The sequence below is a fragment of the Dermacentor andersoni genome, chromosome 4, assembly GCF_023375885.2.
Source record: "Dermacentor andersoni chromosome 4, qqDerAnde1_hic_scaffold, whole genome shotgun sequence".
In the NCBI taxonomy this organism is placed as follows: Eukaryota; Metazoa; Arthropoda; class Arachnida; order Ixodida; family Ixodidae; genus Dermacentor; species Dermacentor andersoni.
The window spans coordinates 71,466,223-71,484,748 of NC_092817.1; the positions used below are offsets into that span (position 1 = coordinate 71,466,223).

The window sequence follows — 18,526 nt, forward strand, 5'->3', positions numbered from 1 at the left end:
GAAGCGGATCAATATCCTGAGAGGCGAAGCGATGACTCCAGAAGACGGGGAACTCGCGCTCTGCGGCCAAGAGACGCCCTCGTCAGCCAAGAACTGACGAATGACCTTCTTGCTGTGCGAGCTGTACGCCGTCACATCCATACACGCATGGAACATGGCTAGAACTTTGCTGCCCACCGGAATGTGCCTGCATGTCCAGTGACCGCACTCGTTGGAGCATCAGCGTGCACCTAAAGCGGCTTAAAAAATTTCGTCCAGCACGCGTAACGCCTTAAAGCAAGCACCATGTCTGCAAACTTTACACTAATGTACCCCACAAAACCAGCTGAAGATTAAAAAAAAAAAAAAAACCGCGCGCCCTTTTCAGAATAGAGACTCCATACACTTGCGAAGTTGCATGCATAGCACTGCTGTGTCAAAGGCGTAACGCCAACTTCTCACCAACAGCCAGATGCAGCGTGAACACAGGGACGCCCTGAAAATGCAGAGCGTGCAAGACTTTCTCTGGAAATGTGCCAACACCACGAAAAGAAGTCAAGAAAGCCCATAGCTGTTACTTGAAACGCCACGTGGCTCCTCCGCTCCTCTTTGGGAGAAGACAAGGAATGTCTTTTGCGGGTGCTTGGTCATGAGAATGACAGAGAGCTGACATTCGCTGTGAAGGAGGGAGCTCGCCTTTTCACAGCACTGTATTTGCGACTTTGGCGGCTGCCAATAAACCCCCTTTAAAGATTCTTACCGTACAATGCTTGCTAGATGGCGCTTTGCGGCGTTACTTTAAAAAACCAAAATTTCCTACGAGGTCTGGCGAAGAAGGTTTAAGCGACATTTTCGAAGCATTATCTAATCAAATAGGAACAAGCTAGAATGTATTCAAATAAGCTGATTCTAAACGCGCCGCCGCACAGCTCGTAAATGCTGACATGGTGCGCTCTTCCTGCCCCGAAATGTTTTTGCCAGGCGCATGAAACCTTGGAGTGAATTCTCGTGCAGAAGGTAACTACGTCCAGGCATTGATACAAAGAAACTGAACGTAACGAAATAATTAATATAAGGAAGTAATTTTAGTTCTTTTTTGAAGTTCCAATTGAAACCTATGGATTTAAAATCTCCTTGAACGACTGAAAGTTGAGCACGTAGTTGGGGTTTCGTATCGCTGAAAGGCTCAGCGTCTCTAGTATTTTGACTCTCAATATAGATGAATGCTCTTTCGACGCTATACAAATGAAACGGTATAGGTGTATTCTCGTTTCGAAAAGGGCGGCACTATCAATAATTGGCTTGGAATGTCCAGGCACCCCTGCTATCCAGGGAGAAAGAAGATTAAAGAGAATCTGTGCATGGCTACGAGATGTCTGAATTGTACATGGTATGTCTGTGACGGCGCAAATACTTGAGGAATACGTAGCTGCTACGTGACCAGTGTCTCTGCGACAGCGCCCTCCTGCGCTGACTGAAATAGATGCATGGCTATTGCTCTATCAATCTCACCAGGGGAGAGAGACGCGGAATGCTTCGCTGTGTAAGAGGCATTCTCACTGCTCCCTCACCTGAGGCCAGTAGTGATGGTTTCCATGAAGTTGCGAGTGAAGTTGAGCACAATTTCCTGTCGCTTCGACGTCGACTCATCAAGGTGGTGTGGCTTCCCGTAAGCCCACGCGGAACACGCGAACGCGGCGAAATCCTCGCAAGGGTCGATGCTAGCGTTCAGCCGGCCAGCGAACAGGTCTGCATGCCGAACGCAGTCGGCGGTCTGGCAAAGCGTTGGGCCGCCACCGGAGGTATCACCTCCACCGCTTCCGTCGGTGTACCGGAACAGCGAGTATATGGACAACGCCGTGGCAACCAGAATGATGGCGGCGACGATTATCTGCGGCAGCTTGTCGACAGCCGAGAAGCTCAAGGACCTGTTCTTAAACGGCGAAGGCGTCAGGGATGGTGTCGACCGCGGCGTCAGCACCTGCGCATGTGTGCGTGAAAGATAGCAATTGGTCCGAGCAGTCTGGGCGGGGGTATTCTCACCTAGTGCACATGTCCATTTCGCCTGCTGCTGAAGTTCTGATTGGCTAGGGGCGCCTGTCTCCTTCTGACACCTACTGCAGTCCAGCCAATCAGAACTTCACTAGCAGACGAAATGTACATGTTCGCTAGGTGGACACTTACAGAATAACACCCCCCCCCGGCTAGTCGAAAGCCAGGCCATCTATATATGGGCATTGTTCTGTTTACAAACAGAAACACTGGTAAACTACCAGCCGTCTCCAGTGACATACAATGCGGGCAAGAAAGACAATGGCGAACCACAGCAGTGTGTCAAAACAAAAGACCGCAACTTTTGAACAGTTGTCTGGCGTCGATACAAATTTACAAATAATGTTTCTCCTACATTGTCCGACAAATAGCAAATGCATCTGCTTGAGCACGATACCGATTTCTTTTATTTGAAAACGTAAGAAGAGGCGTCTCGTTTATTGAACCAACATGCTTTTTTTTTCTGACGCAGCGTAGTGATAGGACGGGTCGCTGAAAGCTCGTTTGACCGCACGCTCACTGCTGGCACGTCGTTCGCAAAACTGTCACTGCTGGCACGTCGTTCGTAACTGTCTATCGCAACGCTAGAATCTAATTGCGCGTTCCACTGGAAGAAAAGAAGCACTCCATAGCTTCGCTATAGTGCTCCCTCAAGAGTAGCTACGTTCCAATAGGCGAACCGGAGCAAAATCGCTGTTATCCAATGGCAGAACTGGATCAGTTTGACGACGCCGAGAGCAGCAGTATAGAACAGCTCGATCAGCTCGCGCTCAAAAAGCGGAGTCGAAGAAAGCCACGTGACGCAAAGGCTGCATATCCTTTTAGTTTGTTTTGTTTCAGCCATTAGCCATGTTTCAGGCATTTTGTTTTGTTCAGCGACATAGATGAGCTCGTTCCCGCATCTGCTCGCGGCATTGCTGATCGAAATGTGCTGCTCCTCAGCAGTATACGTCTGACGCGTAGCCTACCCATTTCGGAGCCAGAGAGAAAGTGCTGCGCGGGCGCTCGGTTGCGACGGAGGGCAACGACGTCACTACCGGCGCAGCCAATTGCGCACCTCTTTTAAAGCGAAAGCTTTACTGGCTGCGAACTTGCGATTTCGCCGTGGCGGTGCTCCGAGGAGGCACATGACGTCACAACGCGCGCCTCGCCACGGATATTTCTCTCTCTCTCGCCCCCTAGTCACTACTGCACATGCGCCACTAGTAGCAGCGAGACACAGGTGTTCCCCTGCTGCGCAACGCCGCGCCTTTCTGCTGCCGCCGTTTGGTATGACGTCACACGGATTCCTCGTCATTGCGCTCTCCTCCGCTCGATTCGCCAGCTGCGTCGCATGCCTGATAACATGTCGGAGGATTAAAAAGGAGAGCTCGCGTGCGCCGCAACCACAGTTGAGGCGGCAGTATGGACGGCGACAATTCTGATAAGCAGGAGGAGGCCTGGGATCGACATCGGAACGAAATGAAGAGGAAACGAATCGCCCAGGAAACAGACGAACAGCGCGCCGAACGACTGGCTAAGCGCCGCACCATAGATAGACAACCAGACTAACCTGGACTTGCTATCAAGGTTAACCAAGGCTAACCATGCCATGCCTTAGCTTTCGCTACGTATATCCTGGCATAGCCCAGATAAGCCACTGCCAAGTTTTCTCTCTTCTTTTCGCGCATGCGCATAGGGTTGTGCCGGAGGAGTTTTCGGCGTACAGGCGACAGATCGGTTGAATCGGCTAGCCATATACAGCTTCGCCGTAAAATAATGTCCGGTCGTACTGAGGACTTCCTATATACAGGGTACGCGTCGGTGCGCGGCGCCCCTTAGTGCACCGTATGACATGCAACTATCCGAGATCGCTGCAATTGAGCTGAGGGCAGATCTGCCGGCTCTACTGTGTGCCATACGCACAGCAATCAGGATGCGTGGTAGCGAAATATTGGTTAGCATTGAACACCAACAGCTGTACCTAACTTAAGCAACTCCTGCCCTCTTTTGCTCCATCAGCACTAGTATATTTAGTACACTGGACCTTTAATGCCATTGCGCAAAACGAATGGTTTCTTCAAGCTTCGTGATCTTGGGCAGTTCTGGCGCAAATACCGATTAAGCCCGCCAGCACACTAATAACAGTTAAAAAGTTAAATGCCGCCAGCGTCTTCGTTGTGAGAAATCGAGCTTTACTTTAGGGGGGGGGGGGGGGGGGGCAACAAACCTGTTCATAGAGGAGTTCAAGGTATCCCAGGAACCATTAGCGTAACATTTTAAGTTCCCATCGATGCTGAAACCGTAGCAGCAAGTAATCCAAAGCAGCGATTTCTTCTGGGCTTAGCGCAACAGAATTATGGGTCGTACTAAGAAATGCACATAATTACGACCGAGTCGAAAGTCCTGACTTTACACTGTAAGGGGCCCGGTACATCACTGTCCTTTGGACAGCGCGATGTCCTCGAAGAACATAAGGAGTCGAAATATGAAGTTTTTTTAGGCAGGCCCCACACTACGTACGCTAGTCTTCAGATAATAACACTTGTACCTACTGACCCGCGAACCAGTACCAGGGGCTGTCAATAGTAGAGTCTATGGAGATGACGTTTGGTGAACAATAAAAAAAAAAGAGCTGATGACCGTCAAACGCGTGATGTAATGAAAAATGACAGCCTTGACATTAAGAACCAGGAAAAGGAAAGTATGGGTTAGAGTAAAAACGCGACTAGCTTATTTTCTAGACGAAGATGTAGAGTTGGGCAGGTCATGTAATGCCCGGTACAGATAACGCGCCTATTAACAGAATGGGTGCCAGGACGAGTGAAACGCAGTCGACAGCGACAAGTGATGAGATGTAGTGACAAGATTAAAGCTTTCCATGCCGAAGAATTAAGTGCTTTGAGGTAAGACTGAGGCGACTTGCCACTGGGTGAGAGGCTCTCGTCCTTTATAGTGGACTAAAGACGATTAGGATGGAAGACAACTGCGCTTATGAAGTGGAATTCCGCTTAAAAGTATGTTCACACTAGCGGCAGAAGCACACGCCGCATGCCGCAGACGGCAGAACGAGCCAGCATGATTCCCTATTGGGGGCGAGTTCCACCACTGGAAAAGCTAGCGCCACCGTCGGCGTGACGTGGCATGAGGGATCACGTGGACACAGCGGCCGCGTCGGCTGCTTCGGAAGCGCCGAAGCGAGCTGAAAACGAAAGTTTAAAGTCTCACCTGCGCCGCGGTTCTGATTAAGTGGTGAGGCTTTACCGCCTTGGATGTCTGCTTGACAACATTTGAAAGTACTATAATAGGTAGTGGCTGCCTTTGGAGGCGGGCAGCATAGTAGGCTACTGCTCGGTGCTGCAGTGCCGGAGGTACGCAACGGAGCCCGGTGTCAGCCTTATTCACATGTATATAGCCGAAGGGCAAGGAGCTGCGTGAAGCTTGGCTGGCGAAAATTAGAGCCGGCAGACAGCCATCGGCTACAACTCGGGTATGCTGCAAGCACAGACGCGAGGAACATTTCTGCTACGGAGCCGGGACTGCGCGATGTTCGGTGAGCAGCAGAAAACGCGCACCGCGCCCTCTGCCCGGCTAATGCCATGACCGTTTGGCCTATGAACCTTTTGATGCTAGATACTGGAAAGTTCACTGGAACGGAAAGGGAGCGGTAAGGCGCACATTAAAAAAAAGGCATGGCATATGGTCAAAACAAGCAGAGGGAAATCGCACGCTTAGAAGACCGATAAACATACAGTGCGACGCAACTTGAGAAATAATAATGAAATGTCCAAGCATTTAAAAGACAAAAAAAGACTGAATCGTCGCGAAGGCACATCACAGTCGCCGTAGCTAGGTGTCGAAGTCTCTATAACGGAATTATTTTTGAACAGTTCTGATAGCGTCCAGGCAACAATGGTTGCTCGTGTACTGTCAATTGCTCATATGCTGCGGCCTAAAGCTCACGGCATGGTGCGAATACGCGCTCACAGCGAAAGCAAAACATTGTGCGCAGACATGCATGCAGACACGCAGTCGGTCGCTGCTAACCCGTGCGATCGCTGAATTGAGGCTCCATTTTGTTATGCACCATATGGTTATGCAGACAGCCCACTATAAGAACATATTTCACATAGTTTACTCTCAGCGTTTGGCTACCTTTTACGCAAGAAGCCGGTTCGAGAGACTCTATCGCGGCGACCGGGCGCAGTGGTGCTCACTGTACGTATTCGGTAAAGAGATAGCGTCTGTAAACGATTCTGTGCTTTCAGTTTGCCCAAGATTAATATATCGACAGTCAAAAACTTCCCTCGTTTCGAGAGTACCTACATAATGGTCCAGGAGGGCTGCCGCGTGGTGTTTTTATTGAGCGCCGTAAGCGAAACCTATGAGGAGCGCGCTGCGTGATCCCTCATACTACGCAAGGGAGGCGCTTCCGGCAGATGGCGACTCCGTAAGTCCTCGCCGCCTATAACTTGGAATAGATGCGACTGTGATCAGCGGTGTTGAGAGAAGGGGATATGTTTCCTTGCAGCATTTGCCCACGTGGAGGAATCGGTCGCTCCTCATGAGCCTCCCCGATCAAGTGGCCCGCGGCGAGAAATAGCTCCACGGCCTATAAGCGGCAAATACGCGGCGCGTATTTGTGTGGACGTACCTTAAAAGCAGTCAAAGTCACACGTACCTTGAGCGTGACGGACCCAAAGTACGCCCGCTTTCTAAGCGGGTTGAGGAGCCTGTCCAACAGCAACGGTAGGTTGGCCATTTCCCTCAGGGCCGTCTCGGGTTGCTGGTCGGTCGTCGTTGTGATGTGCCCGGCTGTCTCTCTTAACGGTGCCACAGCCGAAGCAGAGAGGATCGTCGGCGCGCCTTCGTGGTCTTGGTTGACCGCTCCATCAGTAAACTGGCCACCGCCCGGGTCGGCGCCCCCTTTGGCGGCCGGGAACTGCTTGGACGTGTTTATCGAGTCTTGGGCATACTGGGGTCGTCTAGACATGCGATTCCACCAGTTCGCGCCAAACGTATCAGTCGCATTCGCGTTCCGAGGTGTCGACGTAATCAGAGACGGGTATTTAGCAGCGGAAATCAGGGCGGCGGCAGCGCTCGGTGCCGAAACTCCATAAGAAGATTTCGTGATATGCTCCGGAGGTTCGTGCGGTGTGTCATCGTCGTCGTGCGGCTTCTGCGATGCCGAAGACGTCGCATCTTGCGTTGTTGAGTGGGGTGGTGACGATGTTCCTGCGTGCGGCACTTCAAGAAACGTTCCAGGAAGATCTGGTGTTCGTTCACCCTTCGCAAGTGATTTGGATGCAGTCAGGCGATCGACTTCGTCCAAGGATTCAGCAATCTCTAGTTTCGGCGAGAGTCCTGCCTTATGTTGATCGGTCGAAACTGTAAGTGCAAGAAGATAGCGTCAAATTATCGACACGAAGTCTTTAGTGTATATTATGTGTAAACACTGCGACAGTAAAAGTCAGCTAGGTTTACTGAGCACAGCTAGAATGAGCCATCGGCGACACTATTATAGGCACTTTTCATGAGGATAACACAATGACAGACATTTTGCACTTTTCTACAGGACATTATCAGGGCTTCGACGTAGTGTGAAATTGTACAAAGGATTACGAAGAGCGCCTTTGAAGGTAAATGCTACGTGACGTCCTGGTTAATAAAGAAAGTGAAGCCCCAGCGACTGTCCCGACGAAGAGAAACGAAGAAAGGGAATTTTGATGCAGGGTACATAGAAAAATAAACGGAACGTCTACACTTCGCGAGCTGGAACGATAAAGAAGCTCCTGCTGTTGTGACGTGTCGATGTTGCTGAGGTTTATTCTGTGCCGTACACGGGTGGTTCACGTAGTGGAAGCGAGGAGGCCCTTGCGCTACAAGGGTTCCATTCTATGAGCTCGGCAACGCACAGGTCTCATGAATACATTAGCCTTGAAAACGATACAGGTGTACCAGTATGCACAACAGAGATGCCAATAATGCCTATGAAACGATGTTTTTACTTCATGTCATGGACGACATGAAAAACTTACAGGAAGCTAAATAACAGATCCTTTTTTCAAGGCAACGCGTAGTTCCGTGTTGACCTGTGCAAACTGCAATGCGTGTTGCCGTCAGCTTTCACAGCGGAAATGTGCGAAAGGAAGCAACCAGCGATGCACAACTATAGCTTTGGCAGGTTGTCAAAAAAGATATGCCAAGTTCTGTATATATTATGCAAGTCAGTACATGATGCAGCACGAACGATTCACTTAGCACCCTGCTTGCACGTCTTGACTAATAACGCCGTCACATACTCACTTTCAATGTTCATTTAAATCGAAGATCATTGAAATCTGCGCGCTCGATTGACTACCTTCCGGGAGCCCGCTCAAAAAGGCCAATAAGGCACGTGTTTTGGAATGGCAATTGGTTGCACTGGTTATTGAGAGCAGCCGTGTGACCGTAGCGGTACACGCTAGTTAGTACACGCAGAGCTAGTTTGAACACCCTTTAGAGCGTGTGCTATGCAGCAGATGGGAGCTGGTTTCAATTGTGTCAGCCTATAACATTGAAACAATGAACGTACCTTAATGAACGATGGCATGATATAGCGCATAGGTAAGTTGGGCTTGAACAGAATGTGCGTGGTTACATCTTAGTCTTCCAATGCCCGAGCCCAGTTCGACACGAAGGAAAATAAGAACGTGTTCACCTTTATTCCTGGCTATGGAAAGTACACTTGTTCGACAAATGAAGTGTCTAATTAAAGTCCTATATTTGGTATAATAATTATTATTATTTGTTGAATGAAATGTATACCGCAGAGAAATCGTTCCAGCGTGTCATAAACGCTGTTGTAGGCCATGAGTTAAGTTTATACCTGCATAAATCAGAATTTCAGTTAGTAAACTCAGCGTAGCGCATATATATATGATGTATGCCACATAATGGATTACGATGGTTTGTTTACAGACAATCGGATGTGGCCATAGTAGATTGTGTGACATTGCCCTTGAGTAGCGTGAAGTCGTCCATGTACAATAGGTACTGTGTGCTCTTTTACCGCTAGATTCTAGCATGCTGCATATAGCGAGAGAATCTGAGCCCCTCTAAGCCCGCACCCACTGCGCAACCAACAATGAGCGGTGGCAGATTGCTATGTGGTAGTAAAATACCACGCGAAAACAGTCTACTGCCTTGTGCTCATGTATCCTAGCTGGTATGTTAGACCATGTTATAAAAAATGAATGTTATATTCCGTCCCAGTACTTTCCTTTCACTTTCACGGTTATGAAAAAAAAAAACTTATTTAAACATAAACGCGGAGAAGACTGAAAAGAAGTTCAAATCAAAAGATTGAACAGAAAAAAATATATATACAACAGTGAAGTAGAGGGAGACAAAATAAAGCTGGCGCAGCAGGCGAGTCCGGCTGTACATCGTCAAGGGTCCGAAATGCACAGTGCGATGTCCGGCAGGCGCAGAGAGATGCAACAATGCCAAGGCGCCAATGCAGTTCCATTCCATCCCACCACTTCTTTCTTACCGCAGGAAAATGTCCTGTTCTCACTTATTAAAGGCATTAAGCGAAAAAGAAAAGTCTACGGTTTTCAAAGATCATGGTAGCTTGACATCTGTAGCTGGAAATGCATTATCAGCTATGATGTGCAAACATATGCGCGATGAGCATAAGTGGGATAAACGCGCCTAATACTGAGTGCTGGTGGCTCGTGTCCTACCGGGTAGAGGGCCCAGCGATGAAAACGATGAACGAAGCTGGTCTGCAGAAGGCGAGCCTAGCCTCGGGACGTCAGAGGTCCCAGAACAGCCACGCTTTGCGACGATGGGTTCGTGGGAAGGCTTGGCCCCGCCTATATTGGCGGACGCCGTTAATTCGATGTCCCTTTCTTTAGCCCGAGGCTCCTTGGCTCTCCCCGGCAGCACAGCCTACGTGTGTCAAATGATTAAGGTCTCGTACTTGTGATTTCAGACTTTTTTAATAGCTGCAGTGAGCGTTAAGCCGAAGCAAGTGATTGGTCTACAATAGTTCCCCTATTTTACGCCACCAGTCAGTTCAGGGTGTATCTCTGCTAGAGCTACTAATTCACGCCGGTGCTGTTTTTGTGGGGAGCACTTTTTTGGCAGATGCTTATCATCATGCATTCAAGCGCTATGTGACAAAATGCGTGCAAATTACAAAACAGTAATCGGTTTATTTCGTCTCTATTGTAAAGCACCGCAAGGGCATGAATGACAACTCATATTTGATGCCTAAACTTACTACACATTTAAGTACTCGTCGCAATTGAAAAAATAAAGCGTCCAGTGTTGTTTTATACAGGGTGCCGGAATAAAATGCTTTTCGTTCTGGTTTTTGTTACCTTCCGCTGAAAAAAAAAAATGTTATGTTCCGGTTCTGCTCCGGAACGCAAAAAAAAAAAAAGAATAGACAGCAAGAATTATCCGTATCGGTTTCTAACGGTGTTTGCTTGCATGCAAAACATTTTTGAAGCAATGTAACGATAAAAACAGGGGCCCTATAACGTAAAACAATTCCAATATGTTTTTATTCCAATCTCCTGACGTCAAATTTGCGTAACCGCTGACGCAAGCATCGGGCGGTCAGCCGCAGGGTTGTCTCAACAGACCAATCAAACGCTCTTCTCGTTCAGAGGAGGTCACTTTTGTTTGCTTGAAAAACGAATAACATTGCCTACACTGAGCGGCTTGTCTTATCTAATTGGCTCACAAGAGGCGAGGAGCACGCTCAAGTGGAGAGGGATTCGATGGGGCCGAGCCACTGCACTGAATATCAATAACCTAATGAAGAGGGTGGCACCAGCGTCTGTGATTGGTCCGCTTTCCCTCACTTAGCTTACGGTGGCTCGAAGACAATCGCGGCGACATGCAACGGAAGCTTAAGAATGACGCTAAAACGGATCCTCAGCAAAGAAGAGTTGGCAGAACGAGGCCGTAAACGTGCCGAAAGTGCTCGAAAACGTTACATGGCCATGTAAAAAGTTTTATTACACGCAAATAAACCCATGCTCTCCGGCAGGTGCGAGTAGCCATTGCCTGAGCGATCAACGGCAGCCATCTTTTATTCCTTTCAAAACGGGGCAGCCTGCGGCTATTCTGAAGAAATTGCAGTTTTGTTCGGCATATTAATGCATCTTTCACGCGTACACATCACTTTGACGTGGTGACGGGGGCGAGAAAGGGGCGGGGGCGAGAAAGCGTAGTGAATAGCAATCCGGCTAAACATAAGGATACGCAGGCGCGTACCCAGGATATTTTTTCGGGGGGGGGGGGGGGGGGGGGGGGGGCTACTCAAGGTAACTTTTCTATGCAAATGAAGGGAAGGGTATCTTTACTAGTACAAATGTGAATAATTCCCACCATTTGCCATAAAGACGCGTAAACCCACGAAAGAGAAATGAAATAAGGTGTGTCTCACAGGTACGCCCTGTGGCGCACACCTCTCCTTTACATGACAAACAAGGAAATGCGTCAAATAGACTCGGGCAGGAAGAAGGGCAGGAAGAAGCGCAGGAAGAACACTGCCAAAACAAGTAAACAAGTGAAAATGTAAAATAAAGATTTCTAGTTGCGTTTTTTGAATTATCTCTGGAAAAACTAGAGAAATATATTTACTTGCGGAACAATCACAGTTCATTTGGATCCCTCGTTTACTGCTGTACCAAGTGACAAATCCCACTCGTATTCTTATTTGGGAAGTTGCGTAACGATGCATGTCCGCCAGTCCCGTACAGCCGCGTAGAGCGCAGGGCGCTGCGGTTCTTGACGTACTGCGCCCACCGCGGAAAGTTAGAAAAGCACCCACATACGCACGTCACAGAAGTGAGAAAACCGACTCGTATTGTTATTTGGGAAGTTACGTAACGACGCATGGCCGCCAGTCCCGTACAACCGCGTAGAGCGTAGAGCGGAGGGCGCTGCGGTTCTAGACGTATCTAACCCGTGATACGGGTTAGATGAAGTGGACAATAAAAGCATGCGAAACAGCGTCCATAATCAATGCCTGCAATAACCGTTAAACCCAATAGCAACGTGAATATCACCCAATTGATAACTGTAGAAGCATCATTCAAAACACATGGAATCCTCCTTCACTTCCGGCGGCATTTTCTGTACTTCCTTTTTTAAAGAGAAAGATAATGATCCATGAATATTTTCACAAATAACATTTAAATTTGTTAATTTTCGCTTTTCCGTCGTGTCTAGCTGTTGTCTCGGTTCTCTCCCTTAGTAGATCGCTTAAGTTATCAATTCATTGGTACTCTTGTTTCCAGTTACCAATTTTTTCAGGAGAAATGCCGTACAATTAGGAAAGAAGCAGACGAGGTAACGGGTGACATTCACATTGCTATTGGGTTTAACGGTTACTGCAGGAATTGATTATGGACGCTGTTTCGCATGCTTTTATTTTCCACCTCATCTAACCGATATCACGGGTTAGATACGTCTAGAACCGCAGCGCCCTGCGCTCTACGCTATACGCGGTTGTACGGGACTGGCGGCCACGCGTCGTTACGTAACTTCCCAAATAACAATACGAGTCGGTTTTCTCACTTAACTTGATAGAGCTGTAAATGAGGGATCCGAATGAACTGTGATTGTTCCGCAAATATATATATTTCTCTAATTTTTTTGAGCATCTGCCAGCGTCGCGCGAGGCGCCACTCGAGGAAATAATGAAGCAAAAGTTAAACGCAAGTGGCGTTTTCTCCGGCCGCATACAGGCCAGCTCACTACGAACTGATTCCCTTTCCTGGTCCTTGGATCAGCCTAAACAAAGAAAGTTGAACTAACGAAGCAACAGCGATGCGCGCGTGACCGTTGCAATAGCTGGTGACAACTGAACGCATCTCGAGTTAATTCCTTGGGCACCGAATCGATGAGAAAACGGGCCTTCACACCGCAGGAGATGCTCATAACTACCGCCATCTAAAAGGAGTACAAAAGACAACAAAATGTTGACCGCCGAATAGCTGTCAAATCTCAAGATTGACTTGGTGGTGATTTGGGAATCTGTGTGAGAAGTGGTGGCGTGGGGAGGGTGGAGTTATGCCGCTTAATAGGGGGGGGGGGGGGGGGGGGGAGCTCCATGGGCACCCCTTTGGGTACGTGCCTGGCGATGCGCCAGCTTTTTATAGCGATAGTAAATATTGGACATTAACGCCGCCGGCGCCGTGATGTTACGCATATTTTTGGGCATACGCATGACCCATGTTTATCTATGCCGCACATGAAAGGTCAATGCTACATTATTCAACCGCCAAAATTGCTCCAACAAGCTATTGTCTTCTTTCCTGATACTCATCAGAATTTTTAAGGATTGCAGCTTCCAAACAAAAGAAATGAAACATTTCATTCAGAGGACCTTGCTCTTTATCTTAAATCTCAGTTTATTAAGAACTGTAAAAGAATATTTGCTCATAATCCGAATGTTATGTAACTTCACTGTCGTATATCTTTACGGGCTGCGCAGTGCTACCTGTGCGATGAAATTACAGGCCCTACATGGCGTGGTAAAGCTTTCAAGCGTGCCAGGAATTTTGGCACACCAGCATATGGCTGCGCATATAGTCACATCTACGTCTAGTTAGAACACCACCCGAAAAGTGCAAGCGTCAAACTAAACCTGGCCATTGTGGTCAGTGCTTCGTCCTTCAGCCAAAACCGGCCATATTTTTCACTCCATTCTATGCGGCGATCTTGTCACACAGCAGCCCAACAGTGCTTCTTGCAGATGCAAAACCTCCACACTCCCGTGGTGTTTTTGGCTATAGCGCGGTAATCACTTTCGTTGCGTTCATCGCTCGATGACGGCTGCTATTTCGACACATTTAACAGAAGCCGTCTCTTGCGACCAATGTTAATGGGCACGTGCTTGTGTAGGTACTGAGACTGACAAATTTAGTACTACCTCGAGCGAGTACGCGTCGCCTTTAGTGCAATTCGAAGGCTGTCACCATGGCGACGCTCGCTGTAGAACTCATCGACCTTATTACGCTGCATGTGTAGCGAAGGATTTGAACAGATTACCTCTAGCACAGAAGCCTGATAATGTAACAATTACGTCACGGACGTAGGCGTTACCGCTGGCAAGCCAGCGACGGACGCATGCCTCGAGAGGCGGAATCACTGCAATTGGCAGCGATTGTGCATGATTCGCAAAGTCTCGTTGTTTTCTGCGTTTAGGAAATTGATAGGGTGCAATAAAATTTAGGCCCCTAAAGGCAGATAAGGCGAAGTAATCGAAGTCACAAAAGCTATAAACAACAAACATGTAGATTAGAGAAATCCATAAACCAACCATCATTATACTACATTATCCCATGGTGGTTGAACGATCGCAGCGCCAGAGCTCCTGCGAGTAATTTTTGTAGGAAACATGCACGGCTCATGCGCTGACAGTTCGAGGGCCTGCAGAGACGCGGATTGAGTTTGCCTACAAAAACGAATAAGTGAAGTGGACGCATCTTCTACGCTCAGTCGTCTTAGTAGCGGAGCAAACGCACAGTTCTTGTGAATTGACGGTGCTGCCGCCCGTTACTGGCATGAACCTTACTAGCACACTACGTAGCGTTCCTACTAAGGCACCAAGCGTCAAGCTAACGTTATATATCACAAATATATAATATTTCACGTAAAGCGGAGCTCTCTTGCTGAGTTCGAGATACTTTTTCGTGCGTATCTGGCCTCGAACGCCGAACTCGTTTAACGGGATGGTGGCGCCATCTAGGAACAGTGAATTGAAGGAGTAGCTTTACGAGCACAATGAAGTAACACGAAGCGGTGAAACCATTTCATGTGGCGGAACGAGCACAAACGCCACCGTGTGCGCGGGGTGCACGTCAACTGCCGCTGAAAGATACAGCCTGCGTACGCTTCCTCGATATTTGCAAGCCCCCGCTAGCCGGTGTGTATGAGACGACCGCTTCGGTCCTCTTTCATTTTTATGTCACAGCAATGAATCAACGCTGAGCTTACGAAATGCAAGTGCAAGTGGGCCGAAGCCGAACATCGTCGGGACGCCGCCACCCGCTGTGGTGGCTTGGTGGCTTAGCGGCTATGGTGTTGCGGTGCTAAGCACGAGGTCGCGGGATCAAATACCTGCCGCGGTGGCCGCATTTCGATGGGGGCTAAGTGCAAGAACGCCCGTGTCCCGTGCATTGGCGGCGCGTTAAAGATCCCCTAGTGGTCAAATTATTCCGGAGTCCCCCAGTACGGCGTGCCTCAAAATCAACGCGTATTTTTGACACGTAAAACACCAGAATTACATTCCGGTGCGCCACCAAAGCAGCCTAAGCTCGCGCCGATAGCTTAGAACAGACGAGGTTAGTCGCTAGCGAACGACGTTCTGCCCAAACGAAGGAGCACAGGCCGGCCATCTTGGAGCAGAGACTGACCACCGATACTCAGCGGCGTACGACGGCGAAGGTAACTGGAGCCGTTGCTCGCCCGTACTCCGCCGGTAACGCTAACTTCGAGAAGCATTTCGTGAAGGACCCCTTTGGCAACTATTGTAGCGTCTGCGATCGTCTTTGGTTTGCTTCGGACGTTCATCGCTTCCGAGAGAGGTTCGCAGCCCCGCGAGGTGCCGAACCATCTTTAACAAGAACAAACTGCGTCGCCCAGCTCGCTCGAATGCCTCCATGTACCCGCCGAAGCGCTTGCCTCCGCTGAATGCAATGAGCTCGTTTCACTTCGCATACTCTTCGTGAGGACTCGATGCTTTTAGAGGGGCGGACGCACCGTTCTAATATGGCGTAGTGGGTCAAATGATTATGTGTACAGGCACACATGCTTCGTGAGCCAGTCGCTTCAAGAATGCTTCGTTTTACGTAGATGTCAACCGGAGTTAAGCTTGTCTGTTTCTTTTTTTCCTTTTTTTGTTTCTTAGGTATCGACGCCTTGTCACTCAGAGCTTCCAAACGCACAGCGCTTCTCTTGGCCATTGAATGTAATGCTGTCTTCACTGATTGCGACTAAGTTGTTAGTTTCAAACACTGCCTCAAATGACGAGGCAACGTGCCGTCAAACTGACGCATGCAGTGGTGGCGCGCACTCACCCCAAATGATCATATCTTTCCGACTGGGCTATTACTGCGCATATGTAGGTACTTCTACCGTAATTATATATAGAAGTATGCGGATGTAGATTTACCTAAAGTTGTCTTTGGGTGGGCTGGTGTGACGCAATTAACGAAACCGCACGTCAGAACAAAGATACATTAACTCGTTTCTTTTCTGTATACTTGTCTTAACACACCGTTCTATTCATTAGACATATATTTCATTAGGCGTATCAAGAAACGCAACACGACAGGCAGCGTTTCTAGCGAAGCAACGAGGTCGACAGTGTTGCAGCCACACCTCTATCCCAATGAGAGGTTATATACTGCAGGGAATATGCTGCACTGTTAATGATATGGTGCTTCGTGGCCCGATTGTTTGGGTTCTATCGCTGTGAAAATCTGCGTCCATGACGCCACGACCGTACAGCGCAAGACGCTGAACGACGCTAGACGCCAAATATCCTTTTGGAAACTTGACGTATGTAGTTTGGGAAAACTTTGAGTGTGCGCGGGCTTCTAAAACTCATATTTGAAAAGCTTCATCACTGGGCAGCACCTATCTACCTCACGCTCCTGTTAATGATGCTCACCTGGGGCTGTCCTTGCGTGGTGCCATTCTGCGCGTTGTCCTGAGTGTCCGGCACTTTCTTGGATTGCCCCCGGAAGGTTCGCGCACTTTGATGGCGAGCTTTCTTGGAGCTGGACTCCGCGCCCAACTTTGGCCGCCGCAGCTTCTTGTTTTCCTGCGAAACCACCGACAATGGGGAAGCCGCCTCCTTGTTCGGCTCTCCAGTGGTCGACGGCGCGGAATACGGATTCGCACCTCTGTTGTCGGCGTGAGGAAACATAACCGAGGACACGGAGAAAAAAAGCAACCGTACAGCGTGTCGTCGCTTCTTCTTCATCTTCTACGCGCCTCGCGCCCGCACGCAGTATTGGGGCCAGCGCGTGTATTTCCGTTTGATTCTTTTTTCTTTATGAAATGCACTCAGCGCGGTAACAAAAAAAGAAAAAAGTCCTTTACTGAGCTGCTTGCCAGCACTTTTCCGAACATGCTTTATGTTTCGCAGAGAAACAGCAACGAAACGCTTAAAAGCCGTATTGTTACTTTCAGTAACACGAATTAGACAATCACTTTTTCTTAGCCGTGCACCAATACCACCCTCGACTCTGGGGTATAGCCACAGGGACGCTTGCTCCACCGTCCAGGAAATCCTTATTCAATCAAGCAGACTTTCCCAATAATTTATTTTCTTGGAGCAATCATTGCTCTATAGCAGTCCCTTATTGCTGCTCTCATCTTAACATAAAGATACCCCATTGTGGTATGTGAGCACGCTGTCTCTCTTATATTCTAGCAAAATTGGATTTAACGAATAGAGAATGAGCTACAAGCTTAGCATTTCTAGGGCTTTCTGTGGCCAGCTGCCGTAAGCACCGTATACACTTAAATTAATTTGGCCTCCCATTTACGTGACGTATGCAGACGTCACATACGGCCTTTCGTGCGTGGGAGCGCCGGTGTGAAGAACTCTGTAGGAACATACAGGTCTACGGTCCCTTCGAACATGTCAGTCTTTCCAAAGACCGCGAGTACAGACGTTCGGCGAAGTGCTTTGGCAAACAGAGGGATCCGTTCTCGAGATGGCGGTAGCCGCCAGAAAAGAGAACTTCTTACGCGCGACCACACCGGTATCGCGGCCCGTGTCGTCGTACGTGTTATGCGCTGAGGCAGCAGCTGTTTGGCATGGCTATGCGGGCCGGCGCTCTTAGCATCGCCACCCGACTTCGCCGGTGGTCGCAGAAAGGACTAATATGCAGCTGTTGATGAAAGGACTAATATGCAGCTGTTGATTTCCTCGCTTTTGCGATTAGCTATCGCTCTGTGCCCGTCGTTGTGCTGAACGAGCTGTTGGTATGCATAAATGACGCCGTAGCAATGCGTCAACTGAATACCTACGCATCAAAAGCGCCGCTCGCGTAAAGCTGCGCAGCTGAAGCGAAACAAAGGAGGAGGACCCGAATTTTTTTTTATACATTTATTTCAGCTGTCCGGGGGACGCGGCGAGGACCTAGGATAGCACGCACAGTTCTCCACGCAGCCGTCGCAGTGGTTTTTAGAGTAGCCGGGTGAAGAGCAGGTATGTCTTGAGAGCCCCCGGATAGCCACCCGACAGCGCTGAATGCAGCGCCACAGGTCCGTCTTTGCTATGGGCAGGTAACAGCCGAACTGGTCGGCTCAACTGCTGCGGCTCTTTTGTTTTGCAGCGCCCTTGGAATGCGGCCATGAACAGAAGCGGACGAGCGGAGCCATTGTGAAGCCACTGCTAGGCTCGTCTTCGGGGCCTCCCCCTTCCACGCCCCTGGCAGGTTCCAGATGAGACTTTCAGCTTCCAGGGGGCCGTCAAGACTTCTGCCATGAT

The 18,526-nt window shown here is 49.0% G+C and overlaps 1 protein-coding gene across 1 annotated transcript; it reads right to left on the reverse strand.

Moving 5' to 3' along the window:
- Positions 1-1,199: 1,199 nt before the first annotated feature.
- Positions 1,200-7,393, reverse strand: LOC126536771 (uncharacterized). Its single transcript, XM_050183776.3, has 2 exons — positions 6,692-7,393; positions 1,200-1,960 (listed from the first exon to the last, which is right to left on the reverse strand). The coding sequence occupies exons 1-2, from the start codon at positions 7,001-7,003 to the stop codon at positions 1,547-1,549; spliced, it is 726 nt and encodes a 241-aa protein (XP_050039733.3). The 5' UTR covers positions 7,004-7,393; the 3' UTR covers positions 1,200-1,546.
- Between the last annotated feature and the right edge of the window lie 11,133 nt (positions 7,394-18,526).